The 18768-nt window shown below is 30.2% G+C and overlaps 2 protein-coding genes across 2 annotated transcripts; both read left to right on the top strand.

The window, feature by feature from the left end:
• The first annotated feature begins 8516 nt into the window (after window positions 1-8516).
• On the top strand, window positions 8517-13331 carry LOC102611317 (probable methyltransferase PMT26). The gene is made up of 9 exons (XM_006465019.4): window positions 8517-8680; window positions 9073-10120; window positions 10205-10354; window positions 10730-11000; window positions 11335-11445; window positions 11539-11713; window positions 11886-12158; window positions 12441-12635; window positions 12744-13331. Exons 2-9 carry the CDS (start codon window positions 9134-9136, stop codon window positions 12970-12972), a joined length of 2391 nt encoding a protein of 796 aa, XP_006465082.1. The 5' UTR covers window positions 8517-8680; window positions 9073-9133; the 3' UTR covers window positions 12973-13331.
• A 2453-nt stretch (window positions 13332-15784) lies between these two features.
• Window positions 15785-16589, top strand: LOC102611608 (nuclear transcription factor Y subunit B-7). The gene has a single exon (XM_006465020.2). The coding sequence runs from the start codon at window positions 15874-15876 to the stop codon at window positions 16516-16518; it is 645 nt and encodes a 214-aa protein (XP_006465083.1). The 5' UTR covers window positions 15785-15873; the 3' UTR covers window positions 16519-16589.
• The last annotated feature ends 2179 nt before the right edge of the window (window positions 16590-18768 follow it).

The raw sequence follows: 18768 nt of genomic DNA, 5'->3' as shown, positions 1-18768 counted from the left end.
GTTCAAGAAATTCAATATTTTTTTTATGTTGGAAAATTTTTTAGACTTTTTACTTGTATCATTTTTTTTTCTAATTCAATTGTAATCACTAATCATTTATGTTTCATGTAAATATTAATATAAAAATAAATTATTTTTTAATTTGATATTGATCTGATTGATTTTTTGGTTCTATTCGTTTTAAACCAAAAAATCAATTGGTTCATATTTTTTTGAACAATTCCGTTCTTATTGCCTGAATTGAACCAACCAACATATTTCGATTTGGTTTTGGGAAAACCAAACTGAATGCCTATACCCTAAGAAAGTCTAATAAAATTAAATGATAACAAAGAATTGAAAATTTTAATATAGTATGATTCAAATCTATTTGATTAAAAAAAATTGAGACAATTTTTTTCTTTTAGTTCTTTTCGATCTAAACTCAAAATAAATGAGAGACAAAAGTTCAATACGAAATAATAAATCCAACATTTTGATCCACTGCCATCATCAACAAAAATTTTAGGTTAGTCCAAATCAATTCTATTCTATTTTAGAATTTAAAAAAAAAAAAAAGAAAAGGAGAAAAAAATTTCAAAAATTTTCGGTTCTTTTCAATCTAAACTGAACTAAATGACAGAAAAATTTCAAATGCAAATGATAAATCCAACATTTCAATAAAATGCCATCATCACAAATTGTGAGTAAAATAAAACAAATGTAATAAAATTTAACATTTAATATTTAAAATCTAAGAATACGTTTTTAATTTTTTTTTTCTAAAAACTTCAAAAGGCACACTATTTCCTTAAACGAATTTAGGAAAAATAAAATTTTTCATATTTCGCTTTTTGTCTTAAACCAAAAATAATTGAAAAATGCAAAAATAGAATTTTCATTTTCCTCTCTTCAAATATTCCATGCGATAATTTTTCTGTTTTTTGTTTAGCAAACACATCTTTTAATTCAAAACTACCAAATTCAAACACCATTTGTATATGTAAAAATAAATTTTAAAAATTTAAATAAAAAAAAAATTATTAGCTTCTTAGGAATTTTAGCGAACACCATGTGTTTATATTAAAAACACCTCTCTATTTAAAAGGGCATAATTGGAAGTTTAATAAGTTGTAGGGTTGTGAACTTGTGCGGCCGTTGCCCGTTAGCTATGAATCCAAGCTGTAGACCTGTTGACTACGAAATATGAATCCGGGATTGAATGTACGACGGCCCACATGCAATTGGACCAAACGATGAACCCGACAGCCATCCGCAAAAGTAAACGGTTTGAACTTTGAAATAACGGTCGGTTTGAAGTCTTTGAAACTTCCGGAGGTTAGGTTTCATTTCAATTTCAGGTTTTTAACTTTTTCCATTGCTTTCGTTTGTGATTTGAGATGTACCAAAGTCCAAAACGACTAATTTTCTTGGAATTTGGTCGTTCAATTAGAAGAATTTAAATTTTTACTCTCACGTAATATTGAAATATATACAACCAAAAATTTATAAAGACTACTGTCTACTTGAGATAAGTTTAGTATAGTACAATCCTAATTTAAGTATAATATAATATAATTCGAATTTTTACCCTCACATTATTTCAATTTTAGGGAGATATATTAAAATATTTTGTAATTAGAAATCTATCGAGACTAATTTAAGTATAATGTAGTACAATTTAAATTTCTACCCTCATATCATCTTAAATTTGGAGGGTTAAATCAGAATATTTATAATTAGAAATATATAAAGACTAGTGTGGCACGGCCTAAATTTTTACTCTTATAATACTGAAAAGATATTTACTTTACTCATATTAATGAGACAAATTTTACTCTCACCTAATTTAATTAATAGGAGAATCGAGTTCCAATCATTGTTGAGACTTGAATCCATCTAGTCAAAGCTCTTATGAGTGCATGGGTTGTGCCAATTGGTTTAATTAAAAAAATTGAGATATAAAAACTTAGGTTTTGTTTGAAATTGAAATTAGGTCATTAAAGTATTTTGTAAATACTAACTGCTGTAAGCCTATAACTATAAAGTTAAGTTGACTTAATTTCACGCTCACATGATGAAAGTTTGATAATATCTCTATTGTTTTTATCAAAATTATTATTTTAAAATTATATGTACTATATATTATTAATTTTTATTTTTTAATTACAGATACAATGTAAAAGATACGGTATTGCGATACTAAATATGACCTTAATTATTATAAAATTAAAAGGGAAAAAAAAGTTATGTTAGATTTAGGGGATTACACCTGTTAGAAGGGCCAGTGTCGTAGTTTCCTAAGTTTGAGGATAAATAAATTGAAAATCCGACAACCATTTGGCGGATCCTGCTACACTGTAACATACCACACTGTTTTGTCCTTTTTGGATTAATTACACTGGAATCCCTGCTTTATCTTAAAATTAGTAAACAATCAGATAATTATAAAATTTGACTCCTTAATCCTGCTTATTTTGATTTTTTAAACTTAAATCAAAAGGTGAGGGTATTTTTTTTTATTAAATCACACACCCATCATCAAAGTTTTAAAAAGAAAATTTACTCCATGCACTTACCTAAACATCAAATATATCCTTAATAAAACTAATTTTTTATTTTTACTAAATTAATTAATTAAAATTATATAAAAAACTAATTGAATTTTTTACATGCCCACTAGTTTTAGTTCCATATCTCTAGAAATTAGCAACTAAATTCTATCACTAACTCAAAATTATCGAAAATGGATTTACCTCCAAATTCTTAGTAAAAGTATCTAAACTTATTCGTCAGGCTCGTAGATGTAAGAATAAACGACGAGCAAGTTGCCAGCCCCCGCTCACTTTTTGATACCTTCTTATTAAATAATAAAAAATAATAATTGGTAAATTAATATATTTTTATTACATGTTGAAATTATTTACTGTATATTGAATAAATATTATGAAAAATTTATTAACTACAAATTAAGAACAAGAGATCAAATTCATACTCATATTTATCATAAAATATGGTTTGTAATTAATACATGGTTTTACTATATATTAAATTAATTAATTAATAAGAAATACTATTAATTTAAATATATTAATTAAAATATAAGAATAAATCAATTTATCGATGAAATTAACTAGGTCATTTGACACAACATATTGTATTGCATTAGTTGCATTGTATTACGGTGTGTGTCATTAAGGTGTATTGAACTGTAATACAATATCATTTTTGGTGCAACATAAACGGTAGTATATGTAATAATATTTTATATCATTGTTTAGATTACTATTAATTTTAAATTAATATTATTCAAATTTTTACTATTTAAGTATTTATTATTTGCCATATTAAATTGTTAAATAATAATCAATTTTTACTTATTAAATGTTATAATATTATTAAGTAATACATTATTTAATTATATTTTTAATATAATTAAAATGTTCTAATATTATTGCATAATAAATTGTAAATTTATGGACTAATGTGTCAATATTTTAAACTTTGTTACTTTTGTGATTTTGTAGCAAACATTAGGGAGTATAATGTTAATAAACCAAGAGAAACATCTCAGCCGTTACAGTTAAATCTAACGGTGGATTAAGAACAGACAAAAGAATGTGGAATGTTACTACAGTAGTAACATAGCTGGACCCCATTCGGCGCGTTTAATCATTGTTGCATTCTAAAATGGGAACCACTATTTTAACAACCTTACGCATCGACGAGTTGGTACTTGGTAGGAGTCAGAGCAACATCCATCACCGATCAAACTACAATCAGAGTAGTAGAATAGTCTTCACCGTACGCCATCATTGCTCACGTATAGTATTATTAACACTTCCTTTCCATTTATTGGCACCTTTCATGGGGATCTCCGAAAGCAGTGGCCGGCACGTCTTCGATCGGCAACTGCGTACGGTCAAGTGAACCAAACCAGAACTGTACGCGTCATCACGTGAGCGGTTGTCACGGTCCAACGGTCCCCACTTCCTCGCACTAACAAAGCCCACAACATCATACGCTGTGGGAACCACGATACGTGCTGCCGGCCATGCAGCGTCTAGAGCTGGCAAAATTTGACACGATCCGATTACCCGATACGAACACGACATAAATAAATGGGTATGGATAGTTAAATTTAACACGATTATTAAATGGGTCGGATCCGGATCAACACGATTTTTTTTCGTGTCGGATTTGGGTTAAAATTCTTGACCCATTTACCCGATCAATGACCCGATTATATTTTCTATTTTAAAATAATTTATATATTCTTATAATTAAAAATCAAATATTAGAGATGATTTTCTTTTTTTTTCTTTAAAAGAGTGAATATAAACACAGTATTTTATTATAAAATTTTACATACATTTAGAGCTTCAATAGTGTAAATGTGTAAAAATTGATAGACATGTATATTTTATAATATTGATAAATAATATTATATATATATATATATATAATTAAAACTTTAATAGTGTAAATGTGTAATATATTGGTAGATATGTATATTTTATAATATCGATAAATTATGTATGTATGTATGTATGTATGTAGTTATGTACATACGTATGTATGATAGTGTGTAAATATTTGATGTAACTTTTGTTCAATATATATATATTAAACGGGTTTTTGAGTAACCCGATTATTTTTTCGTGTCGGGTTTGGGTCTTAATATTTTGACACGATTATTAAATGGGTCAGGTTTGAGTCGATCTAAATTTAACACGACACGAAACTGACACGACACGAATATAATCCGATGACCCGTTTTGCCAGCTCTAGTCGCACCCATCTTTTTTAAGTAAAAAAAGTCAGCATCATCATTTAATATCTTTTTGTTCGTTTAATATTAATTTATTTAAAAAATATATTTTATGAAGTCGGTGTTTGTTTTCATTGAGGCACATGGTGGTGCCTCGTGCTGGCCCTTTCCTGTAAAATTCTCCCCTCCCGTTTGCAGCTTCGCACCGACGCTACTTTATACCTCCACTACTCGCGCTCTTGATTGCCATTTGCCAAAACACAAATCACGAGTCAATTCTTCGTGAAAGTAACATATTTAAAATCATGGGTAATTATTATTTTGCTATTTGTTAAAAATATAGGACAAAACTATCATATTCTACGAAACACCCAATGTTGGTAATTTCTTTATCAGTTCCAACTGTTTTTATAAATAATAAAAACTATAAGTTTCATAAATTATCTAAAATTTTTAGTTGAATCTAATGATTGGATCACAAAAAAAATAAAAAAGAGGTACGAAATAACGGTCGCAAGCTAGCGGAACCCTCAAAATATGTTATAATACTTGATAATAGATGACAACATAATACCAACAAAGTGTTGGCTCCACTGGTAATGGAGTCTCCTTAAGTGGCTTGATTGGGTTTGCTCCCCAGTTCGAGTCGCAGGAAAGTCGCCTTTGTTGGGAGAACCTGTGCCTCTCGGTTCGAGCGGGGATTTCTAGTCTGGGTTGTGGTACGGGCTTAAAGGTGCCTCCCACAGTTGAGGCCCTCCCCAAGATACCTCGTGGTCAAAACCAAAAAAAAAAAAAAATAGATGACAACATAATTATTATTCTTCGTAAAAATTTTTCTTTACAAAAAGTAAAAAAAAAAAAGTGTATTTGCAGGTAGGGCTAGAAATCAAAATTTTAATGAGACCAACAGTTTATAAAAGTAAACTTTTAGAAGTTAAAGTTGAAAATATTTATCATTGCATTAAATGTTGAAGTATTAAACCTGCATAGGCAAATTCATTTTTAAAAAAAAGTTAAGCAAAGACTAAATTTATAATAGTAATGTTAGAGATCTTAATAGTTGAATTTTATTTAAGTCTCAATTGATGCAACCTTCATCTATTAGGGATAGAATATTAATTTTATTAGTTATGAAATTCATTATTCATTAAATAAAATGACGTATAACAACTATTGATATCTCAAACTTAATTCAATTGTTAAGATCTCATACTTAATTGAATATATATATATATATAGATATATATATATATATATATATATAATCATTTTTTAAAGGTTATAATTTTCAATATACTATAAAATCATAATTTAATAACATAAAAAACCGATTTTGTTAAACTGCACGGCTTAACACCATGTCTGCATAAAAAAATTAAAAAGGAGGCCCACACTAAAAAAAGATATACATACATACATACATACATACACACACATACATACATATATGTGTGTGTGTGAGGCCTACTAGCATATGTTAGTCTAAGGATAGCTCTGTCCTTGATTGCAACTAGCCACTAATTAGTCTATTTTTTTAATTATTTGAAGGTAAATTTAATTTAATTTAATCCATATTCAAGTGGCGGTATCATAAAGATCTCTACATGTTTGAGAAACCTTATAGCTTTTAAGTAATTTTTCGTTAAATTTATTAGATACATATGTAATAGCTTTTTTGGAGTAAATATTTCTAAAGAATCGATTAATGTAAGAATCTAATTTTAGTGACACCAAACAAAATGAACCTTGCATTAGTTGCGCGTGTTATATGATCATAAAAATTGATGAATTTTTCGGCTGATTGACTCAATTTAGAAATTATCACATTATAATTTTTTGTACCATTCAAAATTCTCATTTTGAAAAGTACAAATATCAATGTTACAGTATACATTCAAAGCGACATGTTGCCATCAATGATTAGTATCTATAGAATATAATTATGATGGCTCTTAAATATTTAAGGCTAGGTTTAATGAAACCTTCAGCTACACTCCATAATCTAGTCATTTTCAATTTCAAGTGTATATTCATTAGCTTAGCATTGAAGCTTAAAACAACTGGATCAGTGGCAACTTCGATATTATATTCAATTTTCCAAATATAAAAGAACCTCAAGATTGCGATGATATCGTGGGTTCCCCGCGTAAAATTTTACTGCACTCCCACGAATTCAAGGAATAATGGTAATAATTCTTTTTGTTCTTAAAATAATAATAATGGTAATAATAATAAAAATTAATAAATAGATTGATGCCACCAAAGTCTCTAACTTTTTTGTTATCTCAAATAAGATCATAATTTTTCCTTTGGCACCAAATAGATTCCCGAGCAATTTAAGAATGACAATAGTGCAGACTGCAGAGGAGTGATAATCGAGAAAATGGTGGGGATCAAGAATAATAATACAATATGATTCATGAGAAGATATAGAATTTTCCTAGGTGTAAAAGTGAATCTTTGATCCCTCAATGTCCAAAGTAGTTTTTAAAATCAGACTAAGGTAGTGTTTTTTTTATTTGAAATTTGAATGAGTTTGAGTTTTTTTTTTTTTTAAAATTTGAATCAATTCATACAAATATCTAAATGACATGTTTGTTTTTATAATATCTCACATCGCTAGCGAGTGAGTTCTTAAACTACTTTATATGTTATAGGCTTTATAATTTATAAATAGACGCATTTTAGATTATAAAGCCTAATAACAAAATCATGACGGGCTACGTGTCTAAAACAAATAATATTTACTATGTTGTTGGATTCCAACTGTTACAATTAGTATCAAAGTTCACTTAGGACCCAATCCGATGAGTTGGATGAATGTGTTAATTATATAATTTCATTCTATTCAGTTTCCAATAACATCACAAGAACGCGAGATCCTCAAGGGAAGAAGTAACGACTCTTATGAGGATACAAAGTCCTCAAAGGGGGAAGTATGGAAGTATGTAATATCTCACTCGCATGGATGGGTGTGTTAATTACATGATTTCATTCCATTCAATTTCCAATGACCATCACGAGGATGCAAGTCCTCAAGGGAGGAAGTAATGACTCTCATGAAGGCACAAAGCCCTCAAAGGTGGAAGTATATAATATCTCACATAGCTAGCAACTGAATTATTGAACTGGTTTATAAGTCGGGAGCTCTCCTAACTAAATAGAAGCTTTGGGTTGCAAGAGCGATGTGAGGTTTTGGACAGGTTTATAAGTTGTGTGCTTTCCTAAGTAAAATAAAAGCACTTTAGGTGTATTTGAATATAAATAAAATTTTATTTGTTTTTATTAATACAAAATATTTTAAAAAGAGGTCTGATATTTATATCCTTATAAATAAAAATAAAAAGTGATTAGGTTTTGTATTTTATGAAAAAGTATATTTAGTAGAGATATTTTTAAAATATAAATATTTTTAGAATATAATAATTAATATATACTTCTTGTTTAGACATTTTACTATTAAGATAAATCGTGCAAAATTTATTTATTTTTATTCAGATGTAAATATCTGAAAATTAAATATAAATTGTAAAAAAAATAGGTAATTTTTAAAAAAATATAAAATTAATAAATTTTGAGACTTTAGAGGTTCAACAAACAACGCCTAGCATTATGTTTATTACTCATATGAGCCGTACAAAGAATGAGGTCCTCTCTGATACAAACCCAAAAGCTATGCCAAATTTTAGAACATATAAAACGGTAAGGGGTACAAATGCTATTTCAGCATAAATAAAATTTAAACCAGTGGATGCAGCTAAGCAATACCCTTGGCGATATATATATAAATATATAAATAAATGTATGTCTGAATAAATCAGTCGACTCGCTTGAATTGGATAGAAAGGAAAGAGAGAATAATGAGTAAAGAAAGCTCAACTCTTTAGCTCCTAGATCTGCTTCTTCTTCTCTCTCTCTTTCCATAATAAGGTACGTGATTCTGCCGTTTGTACATCTCCATTTCGATTCCCATCTTAAACACCGCATTTTCGTCACTTCGTTTTGTTTGCGCCATTTTTGTTTGTTTGTTTGTTTGTTTATAGCTCAAGAAAATTAGTCAGCTAAACGCTGACGTTTTGGTTTAGCTTTAGATCTGGATTTGTTCTTCGTTTGTAATGTTGATCTAAACAGTTAGTTCGTTGTTGCTGTCAATTAAGTGACTTGAAATGGAGATAATTAAGTGATTGACTGTGATTCCTAAGTTGTTAAGAGTAATAGTATTTCGTTATTATACAATTTGGCGTATGGTTAGTACTTTTTGTCTTCTTTTTTTTTAATTTTTTAAAAAATTTTTAACTTATGTTTTTTGATTTGATCTGCAGGTGTAAGTCCTTAATTTCAAGGACATATTGAGATTAGGGGGGAAAAAAGTAAAAAGAAATTATGGCGAATGGGAAGTATACCAGGGTAGATGGTAGGAGGTCGGCGTCAAGTTACTGCTCGACGGTGACGATTACGGTGTTTGTGGCTCTCTGTTTGGTTGGTGTTTGGATGATGACATCATCGTCATCGTCATCTGTGGTGCCTGTTCAAAATGTGGATGAGCCAGCCCAGGAGAAGAAGAGTGAGGCGAAGGAGCAGCTGCCTGAGAGTAATGAGAGTAGTAGTAATCAGCAATTTGAGGATAATAATGCTGATTTGCCTGAGGATGCCACAAAAGGAGGCAAGAATGAGAAAATCCAAGAAAATATAGAGAAGTCGGATGAAAAGTCCAATGAAGAGAGTAAGTTCGATGATGGATCAAATAGGCAGACGCAAAATGATGATAATAAAACGGGTGATAGGGATTCTAAGACAGATTCAGAAGGTGGAGAAACAAATACTGATGAGAGCGAGAAGAAATCTTACTCAGATGAAAATGGCAATAAATCTGATTCAGATGATGGTGAGAAGAAATCTGATAGAAAGTCAGAGGAGAGCTCTGGAGAAAAAGTTGATGGTCAGGTAGAGGAGAAGGAAGATCAAAATGAAAACAAGGAGTCGGAGAAAAGCTCTGATGATAAAAGGGAGGACGACTCCAAAAACCAGAGTTCAAATGAGCTATTTCCTTCTGGGGCTCAGTTGGAGCTTACTAATGAAACTACCACCCAAAAGGGTTCATTTTCAACTCAGGCAACAGAGTCAAAGAATGAAAAGGAAGCTCAACAATCTTCTAATCAACAAAATGGATACAATTGGAAACTTTGCAATGTCACTGCTGGTGCTGATTTTATTCCTTGCCTTGACAACTTGCAAGCAATTAAGAAACTTCGATCCACTAAGCACTATGAGCACCGAGAGAGGCACTGTCCCGAAGAACCCCCCACCTGTCTTGTTCCTCTTCCTGAAGGGTATAAACGTTCAATTGAGTGGCCCACAAGCAGGGAAAAGGTATGCTCACAATTTATCTGGTGGTTCATTTACACTTATTTTATTTGTTGTTTAGAGAGAATTAATAAACTGTTTCCCTTGCAGATATGGTACTACAACGTTCCCCATACCAAGCTTGCAAAAATAAAGGGGCACCAAAATTGGGTGAAAGTTACTGGAGAATACCTCACTTTCCCAGGTGGTGGAACCCAATTTAAGAATGGCGCCCTCCATTATATTGACTTCATTCAGGAGGTGAGCACTTCAAGTGATCTTCTTCCAACTCCATTATGTATTCAGGTTAATTTGCATATTGTTTTGGCTCATCAATAAATAATCTATATGGTGGTGTCAATTGGATTCTAAACACTTTTTATTGCTGTTATCAATTTTTTTTTTTTTTTTTCATGGATGCTTGATAAATTCATGTTTTTTTACTAAGATCCTGTCTGTTAGAACTTTATTATTCTTTCTAAACCCTTGGCAATTGTTTTGTCTTTGTTCATAACTATCATCTGCAAGCATATTTTAGTAACTCAGATGATGGATTTTTGTATTTGTTTATCGCCTCTTTACTTGAATAATTCGTCTTGCAAGTTCTGCTTGATATTATACATCTGAACTATGCAGTCTGTGCCTGATGTTGCTTGGGGAAAACGGACTCGTGTTGTATTGGATGTTGGATGTGGTGTGGCTAGCTTCGGAGGCTTTCTCTTTGACCGAGGTGTGCTCACTATGTCATTTGCTCCTAAAGATGAACATGAAGCCCAAGTCCAATTTGCACTTGAAAGGGGAATCCCTGCTATATCTGCTGTGATGGGAACAGAGAGACTTCCTTTCCCTGGAATAGTTTTTGATGCCGTCCACTGTGCACGGTGTCGAGTCCCATGGCATATAGAAGGTATATAAGATTTTATCTTATGAAATAGAGTTCATTTATGTCTGTGGCTTCTTCTTAAGTGTGTTTATTTTATGGTACTTAAATATGAGAATTTTTCTAACAAGGTATCCCTTACTTTATAAATGTAAGGGATAAGCTAAAAGAGAAGAAAACACACACTTTAATTTAGTGTATTAGAATTTGTGTTTTTCTATCTTTCAATTTGTCCCTTACCATATTAAAGTAAGGGCTAGATAATGACTCTTTTAAGTATTGATGTTTTATTCTTTGGTATTTTATCGATATTTTGTATTTGGGCTTAGTATTTAGTGTTTCTGATTGTTACAATATGCAGGTGGTAAACTTCTATTGGAGTTGAATCGTGTGTTGAGACCTGGTGGTTTCTTTATTTGGTCTGCAACTCCTGTTTATCAGAAGCTTCCTGAAGATGTAGAAATTTGGAATGGTAATTTTTTTTTTATTACCCTTAAATGTTTGGATGTCTTGGAAAGGTTGATGGATTCTAACAACTAGTACATTTTGTTGGAACTGTTTGCAGCCATGTCTCAATTAATTAAAGCAATGTGCTGGGAACTTGTGTCCATCAGCAAGGATACCATCAATAAAGTGGGAATAGCTGTATATAGGAAGCCCACCTCTAATGAGTGCTATGAGAAAAGATCTCAACAGCAGCCTCCAGTCTGCTTAGGGTCTGATGATCCTAATGCTGCATGGTAATTATACTCTCAAGCTGATAGAAAGAAACTATATTTAATAAATAATAAATGGATATAAACAGGGAGTGTGTCTTGTCATCTAATAAGGGGAAAAACACGATGCAAAATTTTCCATAAGTAACTTTATCCTGATATCTTGACAAACCTTTAATTATATTCTTGTACACAGGCATGTCCCACTACAAGCATGCATGCATAATGTTCCAGAAGAATCATTGAAACGTGGGTCACAGTGGCCTGAGCAGTGGCCAGCAAGGTTAGAGAAAACACCATACTGGTTGTTAAGTTCCCAAGTCGGAGTCTATGGTAAATCAGCCCCGGAGGATTTCACTGCAGATTATGAGCACTGGAAGCGGGTAGTTTCCAAGTCATATCTAAATGGCATGGGAATAAACTGGTCAACTGTGAGGAATGTCATGGACATGCGATCTGTCTATGGAGGGTAAGCAAGATGAACCTTTCTTTCTAGTGGAGAAAATATGGTTTGACTGCTATTTTTCTTTGGCTAAAATGATTAATTCAGTGTCTAATTTTATCTATAATGATAATGTGAATTATCATTGATGTTATGGGATTATGGCCGGGCCAGTAATGGGTTAGATTATAACTGCTGATAATGATCTGTCTCTCTGACTGAAAACTGGTTCTGTTTAACAGAAAATAAGAACAGCAGCTTCTTGTTTCATTCTTCGCTTCAGTTCTCATATTGCTGTTATGCTTGCAGATTTGCTGCAGCTATGAAAGATATCAGTGTTTGGGTCATGAATGTAATCTCAATAGATTCCCCAGATACACTGCCTATAATTTATGAACGAGGTCTTTTCGGTATATATCATGATTGGTGTGAATCATTTAGCACCTACCCTCGAACTTATGATCTCCTCCATGCAGACCATCTTTTCTCCAAGATTAAAAAGAGGTTTGTATTGATATTTCATTATTGATACTTCTAAAATACACTAGAGCATGAGTTATGTTATCTACCTTTGCCTTCTGCTGAAGTGGCAATGTTATCTGGCCCTTGCAGGTGTAATCTAGTAGCTGTGGTTGCTGAGGTTGATCGGATCCTCAGGCCAGAAGGAAAGCTAATTGTACGTGATGATGTTGAGACAATTAATGAGTTAGAGAGCATGGTGAAAGGTATGCAGTGGGAGGTTCGGATGACTTACTCCAAGGACAAGGAGGGCTTGCTTTGCGTCGAAAAGTCCATGTGGCGGCCGAAAGAGTTGGAGACCATCAAATATGCTATTGCGTAAACATGCTTTCCTTTCATAGTGCTCTAAAATTCTTGAGGCCGCAACACTCATGAGATATTAGGTATTCTTTGGTCTCAGAAGTTGGCAATTGCCCAATTCAAAGCAACTGGTCTACTAAGTCCTGTGTATCACTATGTTAAGTAGGTTCCCTTGTTTTTAAAATTTTTTAAATTTTCTTATCCTGTGTAACAATGGAACATGTTAAGTTGACTTGTCAGTGTCCAACCTTTACAAATTTTCTTTCAATTTTTTTTAATTTTTATTTCTTTATATGGGGGTTGGCGTCTGAATTTCCACTGTGATATCACACTCAATTAAATTTTCTAAAAATGAATGCATTCTTGTAATTGTTGATGCCATTTTTGAAATTCTGATAAACTTTCTGTATTAATTTATTTAGTGAAATGTGCTCTTTGCTATGTCTTTAAGCTATTCTTGTCGCATAAACTTCTGGTAAGTAGTTTATTTCTGGGTTTAGGTTAATGTGGTATTATTATATTAGATTTTCAGTACTTGGTTATTGCTATTAAGGGTTTGGTTTGATGAGTGGTTTTTACGATTTTTTTTTCTTTTTTATTTTATGATCATTAATTAGAACTCGGGAAGTAACAGCTGAAAGTGAAAACCTGATTTAAGTTTTGTCCATACTTTACTAAAATATGAAAAGAAATGAAACAAGAAGTTTTCAAGTGCAAGAAGTTTAGGGAGGGTTTGGGTACGGTAGTTGATAAAATATGTTGTTTTTATTGTATTTGTTTGTAAGTTTGAAAAGTAGTGTATATATATTTTGTAAATTTTATTACGAAGGTATTGTTTATTATATAATGATTAAAATAGGCATAAGTTTAAATTATTATTTTATTATATAATGATTAAAATAAATGTAAGTTTAATTTTTTTTAATTTTTGGAGTATGTTTAATTATGTTTAGACATTTCTTTTTCTTTTAAGAATGCAAAATAAAAAGAAATTTAATCAAATAAAATTTAATGGATCTCATAAGTTGTTACATAAAATATTATCAACATTCATACTAATATCTAATTCAAATAAAATAAAAAGTAAAATGCATTACATTCACACTAAATTTATTGTAATAAGCACCATGATTCAAATTGAACATTGAAAGTGATGGTTACAAAATTGATTTTGAAAGTCATTGTTAACTTTCATGTGAAATTATTTATAGTTCAAAGAAAATTTATGTAATCATATACGAGTTTTATTGACTCTTATAATAGAAAATAAAAATAAACTATGAAAAATATGAATTTATTAGATCAAAAATTTTATATTAGAGAGGACGTACAGTAGTTGTGGCAGTATATTATTGTGGTAATATAATAATTAATAGCTTATATATTAGGATGTATGGAGAAATAAGAGACAATTGTCTTTTTGTTAAATTATTAAGGCTATAATATGAAATTTAAAAAAATGTGGTAATTTATTTAATAAGTTGCATATGCAAAAATCCTCTTACGTGCTTTAAAAGTTGTTATCAAAATAGAGAAAATTATGAAATAATCAGCTTTTACAAAATATATCAGACACTATTTTTGTAAAAAATTATGACATAAGCAGTTAATTCAATTTCAACCTCATTCCGAAACGGACCATTAATTTTACAGGTAGTAACTCCCCCATCAAAACAAAAATATATCACAATTCACAAATCGGAAACTATTATAATCAGAGAAATTATCGTTGCATCACTTTTATTTTGCCTTATGTTTATCCAATCACCATAAAATTCTAACATGTTCTTTGCATACCTTTCTTTTTAAATTTGTATCAATTAGTTACTTTTACACTAACATCGTTAAATAATTTAAACGCAATGATAATTTTACCCCTAAATAAATTAAAAGACCATTGTATCTTATAAAAAGCTTTGAAAAATAAAAAATTATAATTATTAAAATACCCATAGTTTTAATAAAAAAAATAAATCCCAAATAAAAGGGCTCAGCTGATTTTTATTAAATTTAGATTTTGTAAAATTTTAATAATTATTTTTATTAAAAAATTATAATTTTATAAAATTTTAATAAAAATAACTGAATTTATTTATTAAACAATATAATTTCACAAAATTTTATTAAAATCACTGAATTTATTCATTAAAAAAATAAATCCCAAAATTTTAATAATTTAGGAGATTTTTATTATATCTAAAAATTTTGTAATTATTTTTTTATTATATTTTTTATTAAAATAATTTTTATTAAAAATTTTAATTTTAATTTTAAAATTTATTTATTTTATTAAATTTAGGAGTATTTTTATAATTATAATTTTTTATTTTTCAAAATTTTTATAAAATAAAATGGTCTTTAATTTATTTATGGGTAAAATTGTTATTTTATTTAAACTATTTAACGATATTAGTATAAAAGTGACTAATTGATACAAATTTAAAAAGAAAAGTGATGTTAATTATATGTTAGAATTTTGTGATGGTTAAATGAATATAAAAGAAAATAGAAGTGGTGCAATGAATGATAATCCCTTATAATAAACTAAGCCTAAAACCAAAGTAAAAATTTCCACAAGAAACAAATGTCAAAACATTGCGTTCTCAAAATTCAATGTATTGGGTTGAATGCGTAGTTATTATTTCGATATTTTGGTTTCTAATAATGTTTTCATGTAAATTATTATTATTATTACGGTAAAAGGGAAGGAAGTTAGATTTAGTCATTGACAGTTAAACAAGCAACTGCTTCACACAGGGAACGAGTCCCAGGGACTCGTTTGATGTAAAATCAACCAAGTTTTTTTTTTTGGTTCCCTCTTCACCAGCCTACTTTCATGGCTTCCTTTCCATTTATTTCAACCCATAAAAATTCCCAAAACTAATCATTCCATTCATTTCTAAGGTCAAAACAAATCAACATAATGGAAGATGATAGCCACGGAAATGGGCCAAATGGGCCCGATGGTGGGAGCCCGGAAAGCCCATGCGTAAAAAGCAGTGGCAGCAACAGCAACAACAATAACCATAATAATAAGGAACAAGATCGTTTTCTTCCCATAGCAAATGTTGGCCGGATAATGAAAAAAGTGATTCCGGGCAACGGAAAAATCTCAAAGGACGCTAAGGAAACCGTTCAAGAATGCGTCTCCGAGTTCATTAGCTTTGTCACCGGAGAAGCATCCGATAAATGCCAACGAGAGAAAAGAAAGACTATCAATGGTGATGACATTATATGGGCGATCACAACCCTAGGCTTTGAGGATTATGTTGCACCATTGAAGCTATATTTAAGCAAATATAGGGAGATTGAAGGCGAGAAGCTTAATATTCCGAAGCAACAAAGATCGGAACAACGAGTGCAACAACAACAACAACAACAACAATCTCATGAACACGAACAACAATTACCGTATAGTAGTGTATATTCTTCCACAAACCTAATGTCTCAGTCACCTTTTATGGCCACTGATCATCACCATCAGTCCTTTCCATTACCTTTCTCACCAAATTCGATTCAAAAACAACTACAACCACAGGACCAAATCGATTCAGTGGGAAACTGGTGAGGAAAAAAAAAAAAAAAAGAAACTAAAGATATGCATATATATTTCTTTTTTCAATTTTTGATATTATAATGTAGCTAAATGAGACACAAGTTTGAATTAAATACGTTCTAACATATTGATAGACGTATTTCAAAAACTTGGTTTAATTTTGTTGATACATATAGTTGATAGTTTTGTTATGAAAAAGGGCCGAATTAACATACTTTAAATAAAATGTGATGTAATCAATTTTTTTAAAAAGAAGGTGTAATGTAATTTTTTAAATTATTTTTGTCCTTTTTTGTCCAAAATTTTCTAAAACAGTATTTTCAGAAATTTGAAACAATTTAGTAAAAAAGTGTGAGGTAATTAAATAGTGTTTGGTTTGGTTCATCTAACTTGTGTGGTCGTGGTCCAAACCCAAATCTTCCATTAGTTTAGGTGTTTTAGTGATTAAAAGAAGCTTGTGGGGCTAAGTGAAATTTACCATTAAAATTAGGTTTCGAAAACACAATATATAAATATAAAGAATAAAAGCAAGCGGCGGTAGTTACTTTGCCAGAAGCAGAAAAAGACAGAAAGAAAAGACAGACAATGGTGTAATACTAAAATTGAGGGCAGGGGTTTCAATCTTTGATTGAAATGATCGGAAGACGAATTTAATTCATTTTTTCATATCACCCTTTATGTTCTTACTAGTCTTGATCTTTATTTCATTATTTTTTGCCGTTGTTATCTGAAATACCTACTTGTTAGAAAACTATGTATTAAGTTGTTACTTTAAATCTAGATTGTTGATATTTTTAATATTGTTAGTCTATAATGTTATCTAGAGAAAAATTTGTACTGTAATCTCATTACTAATATAGTGAAATGTTATGTCAGACTACGCTCTAATGAATTTTCATGATTTAAAATTTTGACGTAAAAATCGGTCTTTCTTGTGGTTGATTTATTGTTTCGGATTATATTAATTTATTTTCTTCTTCTTTATTTATTATAAGCAATTAGTTTTCACTTAATTTATAGCTATTTGTGTGGATTTCTTTCCCAACAAATTATGTGCGTGTATTTTCGGGTTGAGAGCTCCCGAAGTAAAAGGAGAAAGCAGGCAGTAGTTATTTAATTTGGTGCTTAATAATTGTACAAACTAAAGCAAATAGCTTTCTTGAAATCAATTTTCTTTATGAGTTAATAAATTTCTCTTTTCCTCTGTTCGGGTTTCTTAAAAACAAAAGGCGTACCATAAAGCAATTAATATTTCTTGAATATATGGGGATTTATACTGAATTGAGTGGGTTGAAGAAACATATTGACAATGGAAACAATATAGTGGTTAATTAGAGCATGCTTACGTATATGGATATAAAGCAATCTCATTTCTCTATCCTATACAAAGGAGCATTATTATGGATGTTGCTTTGGAAGATACCTTGTGGCTCGATTCATTAACTTGACATGAAAAAAAAGATAAGAGCTTGTACGTTCAGGTTGATCTAAATTAAATGACAATTATCCACTATATATTGATTCTTTGTCACCTATTTACTACTCGTCTATGTTTGGGCAGGAAGGAAGCTAATTTATTTAAAGTGGCAAAAACTTTGAACAATAATAGATAAAAAATTTTTAGGAAAAAACTTTTATCCCAAGGATATAGAGTTTTAATAAAAGGAAATTATTGGAGTCCATACTCCATAGCATTCTTGCCAAATAGGGAAAAAAAGCGAAAAGTAAAAGAAAATTAACCAAAAACAATTTGACAGACATGACAAATTCATGACTAAGGCTCCATTTGATACAGGTTTTCAAGTAGACCTTATTTAAGTAGAGTTTTTATTAGTAGAGCTTTTATAAAAAAAAATTTAGTTGTTTGGTTGTCAATAAGAGTTTTTATTAAAAATTTATAAAATTATTTTAATAGGCAAGTTTTTTAAAGTTATATTATAAAAAAATAAAATAAGATTGTCAAATAAGTGGGGGATATTTTAGATATTTTAACATTAAAAAAAAAATTTTCAACATCTACTCCCAAAAGCCCAAAATTTGAGTTTTTGCTAGTAGATGTAAAATAACTTATTTAAGCTTTAAAATCTCTATTAGAAAAATAACCAAACAACAATAAAAATTATGATAAGAGCTTATGTGATTAAATAAACACTTATGATAATTAAATAAGCCATACCAAATAGGCACTAAGTAGTCTATCATAAGGCATGATGGGTTTTAGTCCATCGCGAGGAGAGATTCCACTAAAAGGATAGATTGAAA

Source organism: Citrus sinensis, chromosome 7 (assembly GCF_022201045.2).
Source record: "Citrus sinensis cultivar Valencia sweet orange chromosome 7, DVS_A1.0, whole genome shotgun sequence".
In the NCBI taxonomy this organism is placed as follows: Eukaryota; Viridiplantae; Streptophyta; class Magnoliopsida; order Sapindales; family Rutaceae; genus Citrus; species Citrus sinensis.
This window is presented reverse-complemented; position numbering and strand designations above follow the sequence as displayed.